The 23,626-nt window shown below is 34.3% G+C and overlaps 2 protein-coding genes across 2 annotated transcripts; both read left to right on the forward strand.

Annotated features, from left to right (window-relative positions):
- The first annotated feature begins 768 nt into the window (after positions 1-768).
- On the forward strand, positions 769-6,273 carry pycr3 (pyrroline-5-carboxylate reductase 3). Its single transcript, XM_051875530.1, has 7 exons — positions 769-937; positions 1,040-1,118; positions 2,361-2,425; positions 2,973-3,152; positions 3,268-3,480; positions 5,032-5,124; positions 5,255-6,273. Exons 1-7 carry the CDS (start codon positions 884-886, stop codon positions 5,435-5,437), a joined length of 867 nt encoding a protein of 288 aa, XP_051731490.1. The 5' UTR covers positions 769-883; the 3' UTR covers positions 5,438-6,273.
- Positions 6,274-6,875: 602 nt separating this feature from the next.
- Positions 6,876-19,365, forward strand: eef1db (eukaryotic translation elongation factor 1 delta b (guanine nucleotide exchange protein)). Its single transcript, XM_051875518.1, is given in 12 exon segments — positions 6,876-6,903; positions 9,117-9,168; positions 11,153-12,015; positions 12,921-13,035; positions 13,331-13,402; positions 15,405-15,476; positions 17,182-17,266; positions 18,525-18,711; positions 18,713-18,824; positions 18,966-19,019; positions 19,021-19,161; positions 19,250-19,365. Coding segments are annotated over 10 exon segments (1,737 nt in total). The 5' UTR covers positions 6,876-6,903; positions 9,117-9,168; positions 11,153-11,155; the 3' UTR covers positions 19,289-19,365.
- Positions 19,366-23,626: the final 4,261 nt, after the last annotated feature.

A 23,626-nucleotide genomic window follows, 5' to 3' on the forward strand; every position in this document is an offset into this window, starting at 1 on the left:
AAAAAGAAGCAAATAGGTCGCTGCAATTCACAGAAACAGCTGGACATGTTTTGCAGTTATCATTTTGTGTCAAAATGTTGGATTTTGGGGTAAAATCATACCCTATATATTGTATTATTATATATTGTGTTGACAACTCATCAATTAAATATTTACCATCTTATATTCTGCATAATTGGTGTTTTTAAATAAACTGACAAAAACTATACAAGTTTTAGGGCTGGACGATATGACGAAATATATAACATTGATATAAGTGATTTAAACCTATATTGTAGTTATATAAAGGCCGATTTGCTTTATGTATTTTCCCGGTGTCGAAATCAGGCACATATAAATGTCAGGAAACACGATTCCTGGCTGCATGCCATGGATTAGGTTTCTTTGACATGTCATAAGGAACACTTTCGAGCCCAACCTTTAGTGTAACTGTTTGTTTTAATCGCGTTTTCCCAGTTTCCCTTGTTAAATCCAGTCATGCAGCAGGTTCTTTTGCCGCGTTCCGGCGGGAAAGTGACGTCTATGCCTACCCGGAGGCGCTGCAAATATGGCCGCCGAATGAACAGACTTTCCTTGAAAAGGACTTTGACTGTAATAAATCATCAAGTAAAAAAAAAAAAAAAAACTTTTAGAGCTGTAATGAACACGTGGGACATTGTGTGTCTAGAAAACTAATTTCAGCCCTTAGATTTAAAGACTTTTAAATCTGATTTACATGTAATGTTTATAAATCCATTGATCCAGTCCAGCAGGTGTCAGTGTATCTACTGTTGTTTCTTACATGTAAGTAAAGAAGAAGAACACGTTATCCATATGACACGAGTTTACCATTTAAACACTGATCTGATTCACACGGAGTTGCTTAAGCTGCACTAAATGAACAATGAATCTTTCAGATAGTTCAGTCAAAAGCAGTGATTTACCAGCGATTCAAACTGTGAGTAGTTGTTGTTCATGATTGAATGTTTTTTTTGGTGACCATATGGCAGCAGCATCACATAGGCTAACACCTTAGTTAATGTGTTTGTTTTGAGTTCAGGATGTGTGTCAGCTGAAGATCGGATTCATCGGAGCGGGAAACATGGCTTTTGGAATCGCGCAGGGCATCATCGCGTCAGGTGCACATTGGGTTTAAGTGCATTATTTCTGGCAGCTCTTTTTATAAAGTGCGTTTAATATCCTGTCAAGTGCACAAATAAACATTAAATAGTTAACTTAAAAAAAAAAAAAAAATTTATAAACATAACTAGGCAGTGACCGCTTTAATTGTGAATTTTTTTTATTTTATTTTATTTTTTATTGCGATTACTTAATCAAAAATTGTAGTTAGCCTACAAGAAAAGTGTTGGTGCGTTTACGCCATTTTAATACGAGATTTCAACTTGTAAAAAGCGTTCACGTCCTCGTAGAGCTCCTACTTGTGCCACGTGACCCCTGCAGGTTATTTCAGGCGTTGAAACGCATTTGGTGCGTTCAAGTCTGGGAAGTTCGTATTTACGTGTTTATGACTGCAGGTGCGTTCAAGTCACTTTCGTCGGAGTAAAATGGCGGTGTACCTTCTCTTAATTAATTACACAAAAATACATCACTTATAGATTATTTTAGTTAATTTATGAAGCCACTGTAAACTTTATCGTTACATATTACGTTATGCTACCATATTTTGTGCAGGCAATTAGCTTACTTCGTTTATATAAAAGCTGGACAATGTCACTGCTAAATACCTATCGCTAATATCCGCCATGTTTCTCACTGACACGCCCCCAACTCGTACAGATCGCGACTTGAAGAAAATCCCGAACTTCCCACTCGTATTTACGACATTATGTTGGCGTTTATGTGCGTTCAGCTCTAAATACGATCTTTCTGACATGATTTGAACGCACCAATCCGAGGACGTCACGTGTTGTCATCTCGGGTAACTGACATGGCGTGAAAGCAGCAAGTTTAACTAAATAAATAAATAAATAAAAATCGTGTTATTGTATAAGAAAAATTAAATGTGTGTTCACGCCATGTCGTAATTACGAGATTTCCATTTGTAAAATGGGAATTTTCTGAGAGCTTCTATTTGTTGTACCACGTGACCGCTGCAGATTAATTTAATTCTTTAATAATTTAATAATTTGAACAGCTCCGAGTAGAACGTCACGTGTTGTCATCTCGGGTAATTACGACATGGGCGTGAACGCTGCATACCAAAAAAAAAAAAAAAAAAAAATGTACAAAACAATAAACAGATAATTGGATACTTTTATATATTTAAGTTAATGTAAACGACAACAAAACAAATTCAGACAAGTTTTATTGGGGCATTTCTGTGGATTTGTTGACATGTTCTGCTGTTTTCTGTGCTGTAGGGAAGGTTCCACCCTCTAATATAATTATTAGCGCTCCATCCATGAACAACCTTCCTCGCTTTCAGGTACAAACTGTGACATTATTAACATTTTAATTATAAAAATTATTTATTGATTAATTAAATTATTAATCATTAAAAAAGTCAAGAAATGTTATGGTCATATTTCACCCTAAAACTAAGATAATGTAAATATTTTATTATAAATATAAAAATATTGTTTAAAATTAATATAAAAATATTTAAAATATTTTTATAAAAATATTAGTTTTAAAATGAAATATTTTAAGCTTCTTTCATTGAACCTATTTTTTTTTTTTTTACACTGTTACATTACACACGCATATTATTAACATAATACAAAAATTGTAATAAATCGAAAATTGTTAATTGATTATAATTGTGATTTTTCATGTAGTACAAATTTAATTTTTGTTGATTTTGGGGTGAAATATGACCCAGATGTTTCTTCATGAGATTCACCTGCTTGCTAAGTATATACACACCTGGATTCCTTAAATAAGCCAGTAATGTGTAAAAGTTTTTCCCAAACATGACATCTAGCTGGTGATTTCTGCAGTACCATAACAGGTTTGTGTCAATGTTCTCACAGGAGAGAGGCGTTTCTGTCACTCACTTGAATGATGAGGTTGTTGAACGCTCTCGGTTGGTGTTTCTGGCCGTCAAACCTCACCTTGTTCCAAAGGTTCTGAACGGAATCTCCCGGAATGTCACTCAGGAACACATCATCATTTCCATGGCAGCAGGAGTCACTCTAGAAGCACTTGAGGAGGTGAGGATTTACATTTACAGTTTATCATTACCCAAATCTGAATCTTAATGACCAAGTTATTCCTTTTTCTAATCTCTGAGAACATCAGATATTATTTTGCTGTCTGTCTCTCTAGCTGTTGCCTGCTGGGACACGCGTGATTCGTATGATGCCAAATCTTCCCTGTGTGCTCTTGGAAGGCGCACTGCTCCTCGCCTCAGGCTCGTGCGCTGGAGAGGAGGAGGAGACTCTCCTGAAGACCCTCCTCAGCCCGTGTGGATTGGTGGAGGCGGGGCCTGAGCCCTGGATTGACGCCCACACAGGCTTGAGTGGCAGCGGCGTCGCGTTTGTGAGTGGCAGCAGCTTCTTACCTATGAATCCGGTTTTTCTGTAAATAACACACAAATTACTTGAATGAAGTATGCAAGTATGCAGGGGTTTTCAAACTGGGGTCTGTGGAAACATTTAGAGTAATATTGTCAAAAAAAAAAAAAAAAAGATTAGATGTATATAAATAAGTATAACTATATAAATTTAATAAAAATTAATAATAATAAATAATTCAGTACAGTACTATAATGAGTAGTAAAAATATATATATATATATATAATATATATAATAATGTAACATAATCGACATAAAATATTAAATGTTTTCCAAATAATATTCTACATATTTATAATTTTAATTTTTCACAATATAAATGGGGAATTTAGAGTAAATCCGTAAAATAAAAAAATAACATTAAATAAATCAATAATTAAAATAAACAAATAAATACATTTAAATAAGAAAATTATTATTTTTTTTTATTTAAACTATTGTGGGTAGAAAAACATGTAGTAATGTAACATAATAGAAATGAAATATTTTCCAAATAATATTTTACACATATTTATAATAATTTTTTCACAATATAAATGGGGTTTGCTAGGGAATTTAGAGTAAAACTGTAAAATAAATAAATAACTAAAATAACTAAATAAACAAAGCATTAAAACAAACAAATTTAAATTGATAAATAACATTAAACTAAATAAATAAAAAAATAAAACAGACAAATACATACATTTAAATAAATACATAAATAACATCAAACTAAAATCATTAAAATAATCAAATAAATAAATAAATTATAAATAAAAGAATGAATGAATGAATGAATGAATAAATAAATAAATAAATAAATAAATAAATAATCTAGCAGTACTAAATAATAAATAATAATAATATAGTAAATAATAAATAATCTACAGTACTATTGTGGGCTAAAAAATGTAATAATGGAATATAATAGAAATATATTCCAAATAATATTTTATACATATTTATAAAAATATAAATTTTTTTACAGTATAAATTGGGTCTTTTATACATGGGGGCTACAAGGGAATTCTAGGGGTCCAAGGAAAAATTTAGAGTAAAACTGTAAAAAAAATAATAATAGTAATAATAATAATAATAATAATAGTAATAATAATAATAATAATAATAATAATTAAACTAAATAAATAAATGATTAAAATAAATTAAGAAAATTAATAAAGTAAGAAATGTTAATAATCTAACAGTACAGTACTATAGTGAGCAGGAAAAATTGTAACAATGTAACAAAAAAAATTAAATATTTTCCTAATTAATTTTTTCACTCTATAAATTGGGTCTTTATACATCACGATATATAGCTGTCTTTTAAATGTTCTCATTCTCACATGAGGATGATCATGTTTGGGGGTTCTTGGCATCTAAAAAATTTTAAAAACCTCTGATCTGGAGTCAGTGTCATGAACGTCTAATCCAGTTTACAGATTATTCTGATTGAAGTCAGTGTGATTCCAGGTTTGTATAGCGATTCTCAGTGTTTCTGAAGGTGTTTAATGACTGTGCTCCGTCTCACAGGTGTATGTCTTTGCGGAGGCGCTGGCGGAGGGTGCCGTTAAAATGGGGATGCCGAGCGCTTTGGCTCGACGGATTGCAGCTCAGACAATACTGGTAGGAAATATTTCATGAAGAGATATTTTATATAAAGTTTGCAATTTTTTGCAATCACATTTTTACTGGTGTAAAACCCAGATTTGTGTGATTGTTGTTATTGAAATCTGAAGTGTCTGGCTGGTTGTAGGGCGCTGGAGTGTTACTGCGTGATACCGGGAAGCTCCCAGCGGAGCTGAAGGCAGAGGTGTGTACGCCCGGAGGGACCACGATTCACGGGATCCACGCGCTGGAGAAGGGAGGATTCAGAGCGGCTGCGATGGGAGCTGTAGAGGCGGCCACTGAAAGAGCCAGAGAACTCGGAAAGAAGTAGATGTTACAGGAACTGAATGTACATCAGATTATACGAGGGATAATTAACTTAAAACCATTTATGTCTTATTTTATGCACAGAGATAGTTGATGTTTTGAATGTTGACTACTGGTGCTGAGGGATACCGATAATTGATTCAAAGGTGCTTTTTAAAGTACAGTACTTACAAATGGAATCATCCAAGGATGAGATTGTGTTTTCTATGTAAAGCGGACTAAAGTCTTAAGAGAACAATATAGACCCAGAAACCTAAGTTGCTTGTTTGTACTCTTTAATATGGTTTGTAGTATAATTTTAAGGTACTTGACAAACCAGAAACAAATTCAGAAACCAAAGCAGCTCTGACATGATTACCTTTTTACATATATATAATATTATGTGTGTATGTAACAGGCCAGGTAGTTGTTGCTGTGAGGTTGCAGCCTTTAGCCTCCTCGTTAGAGCGTCCGACTCCCACGCCAGAGACCCGGGTTCGAGGCCCGCGCATCGCGGGGCGAGTAGGACCTGGGTAGAGGGGTTACACACACATATATATATATGTGTATGTAACCGATAAAAGCAAATTTTCACACTATCAGCATTGGCGGGTAGTTTAAAAACAGTCGATAATAAGGGCTGATATATCCTGTCAATCAAAAGAGGGCAGGAAAATGCACTGGATTTGTGCTTTGTAAAGAAAATGCTAAGTATTCAGTATGATGTTTAATATTGAAAGTACTTATGTGAATAACATTCAGAAAATTAAGAAATATTCATTTAAATGTCCACACCGAGTCAAACAATCTGTAAACATCATATGAAACTGTTTCTGTGAATAAATTAATCTGTTAAATTCACTTTAAATTCGTTTTGTGTGCTCTGACTTTTTTTTTTTTTTTAAAGCCTTATTTATTCACACCGTGCAAATTTAATAAAATAAAATATCTGATCTAGTTAACATTTTGGATATAAAATATAATTATTAAAATGTAGCCTACAAAATGAATCGAGATTTATTTTTGTTTGTATTAAATATGTCTTTAAGAATACAATTATAGTTTAAAACCCAGTTCACACCAGAAATCTACTCTTGTTTCCACAAAAAGAGCAAATACAGTATTTCTCTATTTCCTTAGAAATGGGCCTTTCCCATCATTTGATGGCGTCATGTACGCAGTCGCGCTGGGAAACAGTGACAGAATGTACCATGTGGTGAAATGTCATGACAAAATATGTTTTTTAAAAAGTCTTCTACCGCAATACTGTGATTTATGTCTATATGTATACAGATACTAACTGTTAACTCGTGATTACAAATACATTTAAGCTTCATCAGTGTAATGTTTGGTAGTTTTGTGGCGGTTTTGTGGTAGTAATCTCCCCCGCTCGTGAGCACGAATGGTTCGCTCGGGTCTCGCTCGCTCCTTCTGTTCCTTGAGCGCGCGGCGAGTAGCAGCGATTCATTCAACGCCAACTAAAGCCTTAAAGTAAGTATATGTTTGAAAAATGAGGGTGCTTATCCTCATTTATAGCTTTTCTTTGTTTAAATGAGTGAATAATTCTGCGCTGTAAATGTACGGGGTGTTCAAAAGCTGGTTAGACGTCTTTCATCTGTTTATTTATTCATGTAAAAATAATCAATATATGATTGTTACATGACGGAGAGCTCGTGCCGATGTTTCAGTCACTGTCATAATGAAAATCCGTTTAATCTTTTATAAATATGTAGTATTTTGGTGTTCATGGGCCTGACACCTCCATGTGCAGGAAGTCCAGACAGATTATCTTGAATAATGACGCATTCTCATGTTTAATCTGATGAGCTCCAGGTAAACCGGAGATTTTTGCAGATTTATTGATTTTATGATCTCTAGATAACACCTGCTTATTTTCGAACCAACGAAATGAGTGATTAGTCTTTAATATGATAAGATCCACATTAGTCTATTTCCCCAAATTACAGGTTCAGTACTTTACAGTCATAGTCACTGTCATTCTACTGTAAAGTTGGCATAGTGGTGGTAAATAAATGGTGTGTGTGTGTTTAATACTAGTTATAATGAAGTATTTTTAGTCTTTTTGAAAAGTGAAGTGTTAATATCAAATAAATCACCAACACATTAAACATTTAGATTCTACATCATATTAGCCTAAGTCAGGGGTTTTCTATCTTTTAGACCTCCAAATATGATCATCCTATTCCTATGGAAGGTTGCTTCCGCCACTGAATAAAAAAAAGAAGGTATTTGCCACTTTTTATCTCACAGTTCTGACTTTTTTCTCACAATTGCGAGTTTACGTCTCGCAATTCTGACTTTTTTTTCTCAGAATTGTTGTATATAACCTCACAATTGTGAGTTATAGTCAGAATTGCATGATATAAACTCGCAACTGTGTGTTATAGCCTAAAGTCAGAATTGCGATGTAAAATTGCAATTGCGAGTTATAAAGTCAGAATTGCGTGATATAAACTCGCAATTGCGAGGAAAAAAAAGTCAGAATTGTGAGATATAAACTCGCAATTGTGAGGAAAAAAGTCAGAATTGCGTGATATAAACTCGCAATTGCGTGTTATAGCCTAAAGTCAGAATTGCAAGATATAAACACGCAATTCAGATTTTTTTCCTCAGAATTCAGTGATATAAACTCACAATTGTAAGAAATAAACTCACAATTTCGAGTTATAAAGTCAGAATTGCATGATATAAACTCACAATTGTGTGTTATAACCTAAAGTCAGAATTGCGATATAAAATTGCAATTGCGAGGAAAAAAAGTCAGAACTGTGTGATATAAACTTGTAATTGCGAGTTATAAAGTCAGAATTGCAAGATATAAACGCGCAATTCTGATTTTTTTCCTCAGAATTCAGTGATATAAACTCGCAATTGCGAGAAAGAAAGTCAGAATTGTGAGATATAAACTCACAATTGCGAGAAAAAGTCTCAATTGCTTGATATAAACTCGCAATTGCGTGTTATAGCCTAAAGTCAGAATTGCGAGATATAAACATGCAATTCTGATTTTTTTTCCCCCTCAGAATTCAGTGATATAAACTCGCAATTGAAAGTTATAAAGTTAGAATTGCAAGATATAAACTCGCAATTGCGGGAAAAAAAGTCAGAATTGCGAGATGTAAACTCGCAATTGTAAGAAAAAATTTAAAATTGTGAGATAAAATGTCACAATTATCTTTTAAAATGTTTTATTCTGTGGCTTCTGTGTAAACAAGCTTCCGTATCATCCTCATGTAAGGGACCCAATTCTTAAATTTAAACATTTCCACGGACCCCTAGTGGCCCCTGGGGGTCCTCGGCCTGGACTCCAGTATGAAAACACTTGGCCTAACTGGTCTAATATTTATGCAGATTAAGTTACCTTAATCATTAAATTATGACTGTCCACAGTGTCCAGTCATGCTATACTTACAAAGTAGTACAAGAAAAATACTATCATGCACGCTGTACCATGATAACACCATATTTTTGTATCTATACCATGGGAAATAATACTATGGTAATCATTCAGTACCGTGGTATATAATATATCACATTACCTATCTGATACCATCACAGTACCATGTTTTCACTTCTTTGTAAGGGCAAGAAGGATTGAAGTCCTCTTGTGAGATTCAGTATACATAAATACTTTTCTTATTTGCACATTATGGTTTATTGCTTACATTTGTCTGGATGAGAAGAACGAGTTGAGCTACATACCGTTTGTTTGGTCGCTTTTCCTGTTTGCTGAAGGTGAGTTTGGACAAACTGTCTCCCATCAGCATGCTGGATGCGGGATTTGGCTCATATTATTTGTCCCATGATGGATTCGAGTGGGTGTTTTGTCCATTCTGAATTTGATTGTCCTTTCTTTACTCCATCATAATTTCAGTTCCTTCTTTTTATTCATTTTCAGCTTGACGTCATTGTAAAGCTCAGTGTTTAAATCTAATGCAACCATAATTGTTTCTGTGTGATTGTGTGTGTGACTTGTTCTGTCTTTAAAGCTGAAGTGTGTAATTTTTGTTGCACAAAATGATTTGGTAAAAATAATTATTGTCTCCTAGAGCTGCACGATTCTGGATAAATTGAGAATCACGATTTTTTATATTTCAAAAAGAGATCATGATTTTCTCGCAATTCTGAATAGACAACTAAACAAAACACATGTAATTTACTAGAGGTTCTGACAAAGTAATTGCTGCAGGTTATTTAAAATGTTTAATTAACCTGAATGAATTATTTTTTAAAAAACTGATTAAGTGAATGATTCAATGACTCACTGATAAATAATTCACTTGTTCATTGCTGGATGAATCATTGTTTTTGAACAAATCTCTTGAATGAATGATTCAATGACAAATACATTTCTTAAGTTACTTGTCGCCACCTACTGGTGTAATGATGTAATCGATTAAAGCATTATTATAAGTGTAAAGTTACTTTGAAAAGGGGATTTGCTCTATTTTGATCGCTACAGTAGACATCAGTGTTTATATCCAAACTATAAACTTTTATCCCAGTACTTCTGTGATAATATTAATATTTCATACCTATACATGACAGCGGCTCCCTCTGGATCATCGGCAGATTTGAATTTTCCGGTGTGATTTTGCCGAATCGTTGTCATTTAGGAATGAGATTGCGTTGGTGTTTGAATCGAGATTGCAATCTTTTAACGATTAATCGTGCAGCTCTATTGTCTCCAAACAGGTTTTTCAAACACTCATTTTATTTCGATTTTCAATTTTAAATTTTGTGTACTGTGCTAATAGTAACCATTGGACTATCAGTATGCTAAAAAGCTTTCAGAAAAGTCTCTTTATTAGCTATAAAGCACCACCTCTACTTCCATTAAAACAGCGGTTTTGTAATGAATCAGTTTTCAGTAATACATTTCTTTCGTTGTTTTTTTTCTTCGTCTTCATGTTATGCCGTGTCAAATTAAAATAAACAAACTTCTGTCACATGACCCTAAACCAAGTGTGTCCGACTGCGTCCCTCAGTACTTCAAACCACGCCCCTACTAATTACGCACCCTACCTCAAGTTACGCCCCCCAGCCCCTCCCTCTGAAATCACCAGTGTCACTAGTACTGCCCTTCTTCTTCACTTTCCTCGCTGTTTAAGCTTCACTATCGCCACCTAGTGATAAGGCATACAGATCGTTTAACATAGATTACCAGACGCCAAAGTCACCCTGTTTGTTTTCATCAGTCTTTATTTTAATTATGAAACTCTACAGTAAATTTTATTTTTATGGAGGGGATAGGTTTTTAGCTATAATTACCATAAGTCTGTATTAATTTGATAGTATAATTTTTTTTATGTTTTACTACTAGCTGTTATTTCATACTTAATAAGATTCAAAAGCAATATAAACATTTCATACATAAAACATATAATAATTTACTTTAAAAGATTGTTTTAGTCAATTACGTCCACGCATGCTTCTTCGCAGTAGGCGTAACTTGTTGTAGTAGGCGTAATTTGAAGGGGCGTGGTTTATAGTACTGCGGGGTACAGACAGACCCTTTTCCCCTAAACAAACATAGTTTATGTTTGTTAATTTCCGCTTAAACTAAAAATAGATTTGTACATTGCAAAATACAATTTGCACACTTCATGTTTTACGTTAACCTATTGCTGTGTAATTAATTCTCCAGTTCCCTGTCACTCTCCTTTTCCTCTTTTTCATTTATTTATCAATCCTCCACCTCTATATTTCTGGACACAAGATAATGCGCAACAGAAGCCACCGGAATTCTTTGAACCAGTCCGGTTCTTCCGAACGCCAGCCGGACCGAACCACTGCCGGCGCTGAGGGGTGTTTGTCCAGCGCAGCTCTTGAAGGTTTGAGATCGGAGTATTCGACTGTCTGGTTCGACCGCGGCATGTATGAGAGAGCGGAAAGCCTTTACTACTTACGACTTTTGCAGCAGCAAAATGGCACAACTGCTCCTGCGAGCTCTTCCGCTTCCTCCCGAAAGCAAGAAACCTGCCGCCATGGAGACCAAGAGGCTTGTCACCATGTTGTTCAGGCTGTGTGGGTGAACAAACCCAACTTTGACCAAGCTGAGAGCAAGTTTGTGGGCCGCTTTCCCAATCAACCAACGACCCCAAGATCCCTCCAACTGCAGGCCAACAGCCAGACGCCCTGCGACGAGGGCTACCAATCACAAACCCCGACCCCGCCCACACCTGCTTCAAGGCCAATCAACGGCCTTCCTTGCCTACCGCCATCCCCAGTGGGGGTGTGGCTACAGAAACCACTTTTCGATAGAGCCGAGGCGTCTTTCTATCAGAACCTGTATAGCCGCACCTCGCCACCGAGAAACCCGGAAACCAGCAGCGATGAATCAAGCTCCAAGCGGCGAAATAACACAGTTTCTGCTCAAAAAAAGCCTGTGGTTTGCGATCGGCGGGATTCTGAAGATGTCAGCACCGATCAAGGAGCAGCGCTGTGCTATTTCCTGCATGCTGACAGTGAGAGGGTGTGGCTAGATCGTGGTCGCTATGTGGAGGCGGAGACTCGATTCTATGAAGACGCTGTGGCGAGATCCGTCAAAACATCTATAAACCATTCTATCCGGAAGCAGAAGTATGACACTATAATCAAGAAAGATCACACACACTTCCCCCACACATTTTGGTTAATTAGTTCACTCACTAATTAAAATTCTGTCATTTTAACCCTCTTGTTGCTCCAAACCTGCATTACTTTTGTTTCTTGAACATCCTACAAATCATCTTCTTTTGCGTTCCATGGAGGAAAGTAAGTCATACGGGTTTGGAACGACATGCAGGTTAGTAAATAATGACAGAATTTACAGTTTTTGGTGAACTATCCCTTTAAAACGATGTTTAACATCAATCCCACCCATTGTATTTACATATGAAATGTTTACAACCTTTTCTACTTCTTTTGTCCACCATCTTCATTGCATATTTTTCCTCTTTTTCTTTGATCTCTTTTTACACGTTCATTCTTGTTGAGTTCTGTCTGTTGTGTTGGCTTGAAAGATTCATTTGTCTGAATTCAGTTCTGTATTCATTTAGTTTTCTTCATATGTTTTGTTGATGTCATTTTTGCATGGTTGCATTGCATTAACATTTATATTATTAGTATTTATGTCCATGTACCAGTTTTGGGGAGTAACTTACCAGTGTTATTTTAATATCATTAAGATACTATTATAGTTTTTATTTCATAATTCGCTTTATAATTTAATTTATTTCTTATTATGTTCATAATTCTTGTTGATTTTTGTGGTGGATAAACTTTTGTTACATTGATTGTAAAATATCATCTGATTGAAATAAATAAACAAAAACTAGTATTTTATTAGCTCCCCAACAATGGTTGATCTCAAACATCCTTTCATTTTCATCAAGGCAAAATATATAGAAAATCAAATGTTCATCTCATTCCATCATTGCTTAATCAATATTTATTTCAGGTAGTATTTTATGAGGTTGTTACAGGTGTTGTGTGTGTTTGTGCAGGATGACTGCAGCGGACTGTTTGGCGCAGGAGAGGATCTGGTTCGATAAGCCGCGTTACGATGAAGCAGAACGGCGGTTTTATGAGCAGATGAACGGACCTACACAACCCAAAAAGGTAATAAACTCTCATAAACGTCTCATATTAACATGCTACTTGTACTATTGCATCAGTATGCACAGTACGTGTGTTTGCACTACTATTCCACATGGTATTTTTGATGAATAGTAGACATTTTATATAATTTTATGCATTTGGCAGATGCTTTTATCCAAAGAGACTTACGATTGCATTCATTCATCCACACTGAACCCATGACCTTACTGTTGTTAGCACTGTGTTTCACTATTTAAAGCTACAGAAACACTTGCTCTATACCAGCACACACTGAAGTTTCTCTCTCTCGTCTCAGGACACTGGAGCTAACAGTATTCTTCAGGACATCGCTAGAGCACGAGAAAACATCCAGAAATCTCTCGCTGGGGTGAGTTGGACGAAAAACCTATGAACACAACCAAGCTCTGTTGTAGGGCTGCACAATTTGAGGGGAAAATCGAATTAATATATATATATATACCTGTAGCTGTCAATAGATTAAATTTTTTAATCGCGATTAAAGAATTCACCCAAAAATGAAGTTTCTGTCATTAATTACTCACCCTCATGTCGTTCTACACCCATAAGAACTTCGTTCATCTTCAGAACACAAATTAAGATATTTTTGATGAAATCCGAGAGGTATATGACTCGTCCATAGACAGCAATATAATCAACACTTTCAAGGACCAGAAAGGTACTAAAGACATCGTTAAAACAGTCATGTGACTGCAGTGGTTCAACCTTAATGTTATGAAGCGACGAGAATACTTTTTGTGCGCAAAAACAAAACAAAAAAAACGACTTTATTAAACAAATTCATCTGTCCCCTGTCATTATCCTTATTCAGGTGACGCAGTAAGCACAGTGAAGGCTTCAGTGTTTACGTCCGAATGCCGGCTCAGTATTGGCCAAAGCTGATCACGTGATCAGCACGATGCACACATGTGATGCTGACGCAGGCCAATAATGAGTCGTCGTTCAGACGTAGAACCTGGAAGCGCTGGACGTAAACAACAACTTATGAGAATGACACAGAAGAGAAGAGATTGTTGAATGAAGTCGTTCTTTTTGTTTTGTTTTTGCGCACAAAAAGTATTCTCGTCGCTTCATAACGTTAAGGTTGAACCACTGCAGTCACGTTGACGGTTTTAACGATGTCTTTAGTAATTTTCTGGATTTTGATTATATTGCTGTCTTTGGACGAGTCAGAAAGCTCTCGGATTTCATCAAAAATCTCTTAATTTGTGTTCTGAAGATGAACGAAGGTCTTACAGGTGTGGAACGACATGAGGGTGAGTAATTAATGACATAATTTTTATTTTTGGGTGAACTAACCCTTTAATCGCACCCTTATCGTGAAATTAAGCATATACCATTTATCTTGTTTAACATGTTCATCATTTGCTATATCCAGCAAGGTAAACCATCAAATTGATTGTTGATTAACACAAAACTGTATAACTGTAACTCCAAATAACCAAATGATATAAGGAGTCCATATAATTCATAAATATTTGCACACCAAAAACCCAAATTAAAAAAAAAAACATTACAAGGAAAAAAAAATCTTTCAGAATTCACAGCTTGCAGTATGTTTAAGTTCAAGTTGCGATACTTAACAGGACCACATGGAGATGCCCAAAAAAAAAAACCCTAAACCAACCAACTTGACCTGACTGCATGTACTACAGTACACGGATCCATTCAGAATTACTAAACACAGCAACAAATCCAAACATTATCCTGAATGTGTGTGGAAACAACGTGAATGTACTGAAATGTGTCTGTGTGATCAGTGCGTCGAGAGCGCATATAGCGGACTTACTGTACGTCACCGCAATCATCTTTACCTTGATTGCAATCCTCATACATTATTACTTTACTAGCGAGACGCTGGTTTGCTTTATCCAGCTGAGAATCCAATCCAATCACTGCGCTGTATTGTGTACGAGATTGCATTACAGTGGAGAATTCAAATGTCACAAAAGACCGTTTCTGCACTGTTCTTTCACTTCTGCCTGTTCAGCTCTGAGTTGTTGTAAATGTATGTTCAGTACACTAAAACAAATGTCACTTTCATGACACTTTAAAGCTTCAGTTTTGTTGACAACAGCCAGTTTATAAGTGGTTTTATCTCGATTAATTGTGCAGCTCTATTCTCTTCCTAAACTCTAGTGAGCTGTCTACTGCAAGGCTTCACATGATGCTGCTGTCTTAGAAGGCAGTATGATCATGTCGCCTAGACTTTGGAGCAGCCTTTGCGTCTCTAATATGCTGTCTATGTAGGCGGCTCACTAGGTTTTAGAACAGAGCCCCAGTTCTTCTCTCCTAAATCATCTGTTGACTTCCTTGATCTGCACTTTCCTTATAAATGATCTCTCCTGTAGCTGAAGACAACCTTGCAGCCAAGTAGAGGCTCCGCCCCTAAAATATCAAACCCCTCCCACCGCTCCTCACCTGTAAGTGTGTGTGTGTGTGAATGCCGTCGGCCAGACACACACCAAAGCGGCTCACGTCAAAGTCGGCTACTGCGTGAAGCGTGTGCATGCTCGCATGCGTGTTGTTTTAGGAAGTTTCAGAAGAAATCTGTTGCATGCGTTCCTGTGTGGATTTGTCGTGATGTTTGGTGTGTAGTGCTGTGGAAGGTCCAATTTTGCAGAAACCATAAATAAGAGCATATACATTTGTATCTTTGTATCAGTGTTATTTCAGTATCTTTGAGAGAGTTTTAGTTAACTATAATAACCATGGTTTGTATGTTATTCCAGGCTGTGCTGTATTTATGTATTTGCTCGGTAATTACCTATAAGACAGTTTTATTTGTTTTTTCAGTGAGAACCATCATTTTAACCAAACAGAATTTAAAAATGTTTCGTGCAAGAAGTATGATTAAGTTAAAATAATCACTAAATGAGCACAAGAAAGAATATTTTTCATTTATACACACAATTATGTGAACTAATTATGAATTAGTTTAATTTTTAGTCGTTTTACTATGTGCTTATGTCATTTGTAATAGTTTTTGTTCTTTTTTTAAAAAAAAAATATTTAGGTTTAATTTTATTTCAGTTTGCATGCAGTGCTATTTTAGTATTATTTATAAACTATTATAGTGTTTATTAATATTTTGCATTAGCTTTTATTTTTATATTATAATTTTAGTTTAATTTTTAGTAATTTTACTATGTGCTTTTGTCATTTGTAATAGTTTTTGTTCTTTTTTAAAAAATATTATTTAGGTTTAATTTTATTTCAGTTTGCATGCAGTGCTATTTTAGTATTATTTATAAACTATCATAGTGTTTATTAATATTTTGCATTAGCTTTTATTTTTGTTTTTATATTTTAATTTTAGTTTAATTAAAAAGTGCTTTTGTCAATTTTATTAGTTTTTGCTCTTTTTAAATATTTAAGTTTAATTTTATTTCAGTTTGAATGCAGTTATTTTAGTATTATTTATATACTAATTTTTATTGATATTTTGCATTAGCTTTTATATTTTTAGTTTAATTTAATGATTGTTCAAATCATCACTAAATGAACACAAGAAAGAATATTTTTCATTTATACACACAAATACAGAGTTCCAATAGAGTTTGTGATTTAATGAAAAGCTAATAATTAATTAATAAAAGTGTAAAATTAAAATAAATAATTAAAAAAAAAAACAATCAAAATAAAACGCAAAAAAAAAAAATGAAATACTTTATTTATTTACTTGCAAGTCAACATCAGAGAATCGTGAACATGCGAGTGTGTTGTTGAATTATTGAAATATTAGCTTTTAAGTAAAATATTTTAGCTTAAAAGGGTTGAGCTGACAAAAAAGTTTGGGAAACCCTGTACCAATATGGCAATATGTGGTCATAAACAACAATTTATAGCGTATGAAATATTGCACAGAAACATGCAAAATCTTTTTTTGAAAGAGTTTTGAATCATAAACAAAATGAACATGCCAACTCCAACTGTAAAATAAGTTCTGACAAAATGTAGTGAAATTCATGTCTCAGTGAAGTGATACATCAGCAGACTGTCGACTGTAGTTGTGTGTTCTGTTAGTAGTGTTTGTGATTCTGTCACTGCACTGGTGTGTATCAGAGGAGGGGCTGATGGGAACTGTGATGTGACGTGTGTGTGTGTTTGTCTTCTGTGTGTGTTTAGAGCGGCGGGGGCAGCGCTGCTGATTACGGGGAGCTCGCCGCACGCATGAAGAACCTGGAACTAGAGAACCAGAGTCTACACAAAGGTTTGTGTCACATGGTGTAAAAGAGATTCTCATAGCTTTGCATTTGCATTTCGGAAGGAATTTAACAATCCTAATTCCACTTCCTTCATGGTTTCATTTTTGATTCTTTTGGTAGTTTTTAGGAAGAATGAATGGACAGTTTGGAAAAGCATTCAGTACCCTCAAAATAACTATTCAGTACATTTAGATTTCAACGGAACAATAATAACAAATTAAATTTGTAAAAAAAATAAATTATATACACTTCAAAAAATAAATAACATAACATCTTTACTGTTTGCATGCAGTGTTATTTTTGTATTATTTGTATACTATTATAGTGTTTGTTTATATTTTGCATTAGCTGTTTTTATATTTTAATTTTAGTTTAATTTTTAGTAATTTGACTGTGCTTTTGTCATTTTTATTAGTTTTTGCTCTTTTTAAATATTACTATTTAAGTTTAATATTTTTTATTTCAGTTTACATGCAGTGTTATTTTAGTTTTATTTATAAACTATAGTTTTATTAATATTTTGCATTAGCTTTTATTTTTATATTATAATTTTAGTTCAATTTTTAGTAATCTTACTATGTGCTTTTGTAATTTTTATTATTATTATTTTTTTAATACTATTTAGGTTTAATTTTAGTTTAGTTTGCATGCAAGGTTATTTTAGTATTATTTATAATCTATTATAAATATTTTGCATTAGCTCTTATTTTTATTTTTTTATATTTTGTTTAATTTTTTAGTAATTTTACTATGTGCTTTTGTCATTTGTATTAGTTTTAGTTCTTTTTAAATATTACTGTTTAGGTTTGCATGCAGTGTTATTTTAGTATAATTTATAAACTATTACACTTTATATTAATATTTTGCATTAGCTTTATTTTTATATTATAATTTTAGTTTAATGTGTAGTAATTTTATGTGCTTTTGTGCTTTTTCTATTTTTTTATATATATATATATATAATTTTTTTATTATTATTTATTTATTTTTTATAGTTTTAGTCAACAATAATAATCTTTGCTGTCTTTATCTCTCTTAATCCCATGCATTTAGTTGTCATATACGCAACGTCATATAAAATAAAACGTATTTACTTTGGCGTCCTGAGGTCCACATTCATCATTCAAACTGAACAACAGTGATGTCACAATATTAGCATATGAGCAGTCCTTAGTCATTTCTTTGCATTTATCATTAAATTCACAAGCGCTGGCACTTCCTTTTAAGAAAGGCAGATGTAATTGTTGTCGTTCTGTGTCTCAGTGGTGGAGGAGCTGCGCTCTGCTCTCAGTAAGATGGAGAGTCGAGTGTCGGCGCTGGAGAAGCGGTCAACAGCACCGACCGTTAACGGCACCGGTCCCGCCGCTCCCCAGAAAGCCCCGTCAGCTCCAGCGAAAGAGGAGGATGAAGATGAGGATGACATTGACCTGTTTGGCAGTGATGAAGAGGTAGGACGAGGAGGCTGAAAGACTGAAAGAGCAGCGGCTGCAAGAATACGCCGCGAAAAAGGCCAAAAAACCGGCCCTCATCGCAAAATCATCCATCCTATTAGACGTCAAACCTGTAAGTGTCTGTGCCAGTGATTCGGTTAGGCTGCTGTCACTTTAAGAGCGAATACACACATCCAATATACTGATACTGTACACACGCGTTTACTTTCTCATGCTGCGTCTCACTCTCATGGTGTCGTCCTCGTGTTCACAGTGGGACGATGAGACTGACATGGCGAAGCTGGAGGAGTGTGTGCGGTCGGTGCAAGGTGGATGGGCTGCTGTGGGGGGCGTCCAAACTGGTTCCTGTGGGTTACGGCATCAAGAAACTGCAGATAAACTGTGTGGTGGAGGACGACAAGGTGGGAACAGACTTCCTGGAGGAGGAGATCACCAAGTTTGAGGACTACGTGAGTAACGTTCCCACGCAGACTGAAGCCGTTAGCGCACAGTTCAAGCGTCGTGTAAAGCTTGATGTGTTTGTTTTGTGTGTTTCAGGTTCAGAGTGTGGACGTCGCAGCGTTCAACAAGATCTAACACACACTCACACATGTAAACACTCACGTGCCACTGCTGCTGGATGAATATTGGTTAATAAATGAGTTTGAAATGTATTTGTCTTGGTCTCTGTCCTTCATATTCCCCACATTTCATTAAACATGTTTATTACGCAGTTCAGAATTAGAATCAACATTTGTGGCATTCAGAAGTGCTTTCATGTGTTTGTGATCCTGAGTTCATATGAAGTGTTTGGTTTTCTGAACTCTGGTGGACATCAGTGAGACGCAACAGAGACGGTGGTTCAGGTTCATGAACTCTGGAACAGATCACAGATAGATAGATAGAATGATATGGATAGAACGATAGAGGGATAGATGAATAAATATTCAGATAGATGTATAGAACAATAGATAGAGGGATAGATAGAGATAGATGATATTCAGATAGAGAAATAAATGAATAGATATTCAGATAGATGTATAGAATGATAGAGGGATAGATGAATAAATATTCAGATAGCTGTATAGAATGATAGATGATATTCAGATAGAAAGAGGGATAGATGTATAGAATGATAGAGGGATAGATGAATAGATATTCAGATAGATAGAGGGATGTATAGAATAATAGAGGAATAGATGAATAGATATTCAGATAGCTGTATAGAAAGATAGATAGAGGGATAGATGATATTCAGATAGAACAATAGAGGGATAGATAGAACGATAGAGGGATAGATAGAACGATAGATGATATTCAGATAGAGGGATAGATGAATAGATATTCAGATAGAGGGATAGATGTATAGAACGATAGATAGAGGGATAGATGAATAGATATTCAGATAGAGGGATAGATGAATAGATATTCAGATAGATAGAGGGATAGATGAATAGATATTCTGATAGATGTATAGAATGATAGATGATATTCAGATAGAAAGAGGGATAGATGTATAGAACGATAGAGGGATAGATGAATAGATATTCAGATAGATAGAGGGATAGATGAATAGATATTCAGATAGAGGGATAGATATTCAGATAGATGTATAGAATGATGGATAGATGATATTCAGATAGAAAGAGGGATAGATGTATAGAACAATAGAGGGATAGATGAATAGATATTCAGATAGATAGAGGGATGTATAGAATAATAGAGGAATAGATGAATAGATATTCAGATAGCTGTATAGAAAGATAGATAGAGGGATAGATGATATTCAGATAGAACAATAGAGGGATAGATAGAACGATAGAGGGATAGATGAATAGATATTCTGATGTATAGAATGATAGATGATATTCAGATAGAGGGATAGATGAATAGATATTCAGATAGAGGGATAGATGAATAGATATTCAGATAGAGGGATAGATGAATAGATTCTGATAGCTGTATAGAATGATAGATGATATTCAGATAGAAAGAGGGATAGATGTATAGAACGATAGAGGGATAGATGAATAGATATTCAGATAGAGGGAGATATTCAGATAGATGTATAGAATGATAGATGATATTCAGATAGAGGGATAGATGAATAGATATTCAGATAGATGTATAGAATGATAGATGATATTCAGATAGAGGGATAGATGAATAGATATTCAGATAGAGGGATAGATGAATAGATATTCTGATAGATGTATAGAATGATAGATGATATTCAGATAGAGGGATAGATGAATAGATATTCAGATAGAGGGATAGATGAATAGATATTCAGATAGATAGAGGGATAGATGAATAGATATTCTGATAGATGTATAGAATGATAGATGATATTCAGATAGAAAGAGGGATAGATGAATAGATATTCAGATAGATAGAGGGATAGATGAATAGATATTCAGATAGAGGGATAGATATTCAGATAGATGTATAGAATGATGGATAGATGATATTCAGATAGAAAGAGGGATAGATGAATAGATATTCAGATAGAGGGATAGATATTCAGATAGATGTATAGAATGATGGATAGATGATATTCAGATAGAAAGAGGGATAGATGTATAGAACAATAGAGGGATAGATGAATAGATATTCAGATAGATAGAGGGATGTATAGAATAATAGAGGAATAGATGAATAGATATTCAGATAGCTGTATAGAAAGATAGATAGATAGAGGGATAGATGATATTCAGATAGAACAATAGAGGGATAGATAGAACGATAGAGGGATAGATGAATAGATATTCTGATGTATAGAATGATAGATGATATTCAGATAGAGGGATAGATGAATAGATATTCAGATAGAGGGATAGATGAATAGATATTCAGATAGAGGGATAGATGAATAGATTCTGATAGATGTATAGAATGATAGATGATATTCAGATAGAAAGAGGGATAGATGTATAGAATGATAGAGGGATAGATGAATAGATATTCAGATAGAGGGATAGATGAATAGATATTCAGATAGAGGGATAGATGAATAGATTCTGATAGATGTATAGAATGATAGATGATATTCAGATAGAAAGAGGGATAGATGTATAGAACGATAGAGGGATAGATGAATAGATATTCAGATAGATAGAGGGATAGATGAATAGATATTCAGATAGAGGGAGATATTCAGATAGATGTATAGAATGATAGATAGATGATATTCAGATAGAGGGATAGATGTATAGAACGATAGATAGAGGGATAGATGAATAGATATTTGATAGATGTATAGAATGATAGATAGATGATATTCAGATAGAAAGAGGGATAGATGTATAGAACGATAGAGGGATAGATGAATAGATATTCAGATAGATAGAGGGATGTATAGAATGACAGGAATAGATGAATAGACATTCAGATAGATGTATAGAATGATGGATAGATGATATTCAGATAGAAAGAGGGATAGATGTATAGAACGATAGATAGAGGGATAGATGAATAGATATTCAGATAGATAGAGGGATGTATAGAATGATAGAGGAATAGATGAATAGATATTCAGATAGAGGGATAGATATTCAGATAGATGTATAGAATGATGGATAGATGATATTCAGATAGAAAGAGGGATAGATGTATAGAACAATAGAGGGATAGATGAATAGATATTCAGATAGATAGAGGGATGTATAGAATAATAGAGGAATAGATGAATAGATATTCAGATAGCTGTATAGAAAGATAGATAGATAGAGGGATAGATGATATTCAGATAGAACAATAGAGGGATAGATAGAACGATAGAGGGATAGATGAATAGATATTCTGATGTATAGAATGATAGATGATATTCAGATAGAGGGATAGATGAATAGATATTCAGATAGAGGGATAGATGAATAGATATTCAGATAGAGGGATAGATGAATAGATTCTGATAGATGTATAGAATGATAGATGATATTCAGATAGAAAGAGGGATAGATGTATAGAACGATAGAGGGATAGATGAATAGATATTCAGATAGATAGAGGGATAGATGAATAGATATTCAGATAGAGGGAGATATTCAGATAGATGTATAGAATGATAGATAGATGATATTCAGATAGAGGGATAGATGAATAGATATTTGATAGATGTATAGAATGATAGATAGATGATATTCAGATAGAAAGAGGGATAGATGTATAGAACGATAGAGGGATAGATGAATAGATATTCAGATAGATAGAGGGATGTATAGAATGACAGGAATAGATGAATAGATATTCAGATAGATGTATAGAATGATGGATAGATGATATTCAGATAGAAAGAGGGATAGATGTATAGAACGATAGATAGAGGGATAGATGAATAGATATTCAGATAGATAGAGGGATGTATAGAATGATAGAGGAATAGATGAATAGATATTCAGATAGCTGTATAGAAAGATAGATAGATAGAGGGATCGATGTATAGAACGATAGAGGGAGATGAATAGATATTCAAATAGATAGATGATATTCAGATAGAACAATAGAGGGATAGATAGAACGATAGGAGGATAGATGAATAGATATTCAGATAGATAGAGGGATAGATGAATAGATATTCAGAGATGTATAGAACATAGATAGATAGATAGATAGATAGATAGATAGAGGGATGGATAGATATTCAGATAGATGTATAGAACATAGATAGATAGAGGGATAGATAGATATTCAGATAGATGTATAGAACATAGATAGATAGAGGGATAGATAGATATTCAGATAGATGATATTCAGATAGAACAATAGAGGGATAGATGTATAGAATGATAGAGGGATATGAATAGATATTCAGATATATGTATAGATAGATAGATAGATAGATATTCAGATAGATAGATAGATAGATAGATAGATATTGTCTGTTTACAGTCATTTATACATTTACAGTATCATGTATTCTGACCTCTTTGTTTA

The sequence above is a fragment of the Ctenopharyngodon idella genome, chromosome 20 (genome assembly GCF_019924925.1).
Source record: "Ctenopharyngodon idella isolate HZGC_01 chromosome 20, HZGC01, whole genome shotgun sequence".
In the NCBI taxonomy this organism is placed as follows: Eukaryota; Metazoa; Chordata; class Actinopteri; order Cypriniformes; family Xenocyprididae; genus Ctenopharyngodon; species Ctenopharyngodon idella.

Excerpts from the sequence above, each read along its gene's own strand:
- pycr3 (XM_051875530.1), top strand. The coding sequence starts at position 884 with ATGAATCTTTCAGATAGTTCAGTCAAAAGCAGTGATTTACCAGCGATT. Across the intron at positions 1,119-2,360 it reads GCAGGGCATCATCGCGTCAG|GGAAGGTTCCACCCTCTAAT; the intron begins GTGCACATTGGG and ends TCTGTGCTGTAG. Across the intron at positions 3,153-3,267 it reads CTCTAGAAGCACTTGAGGAG|CTGTTGCCTGCTGGGACACG; the intron begins GTGAGGATTTAC and ends CTGTCTCTCTAG.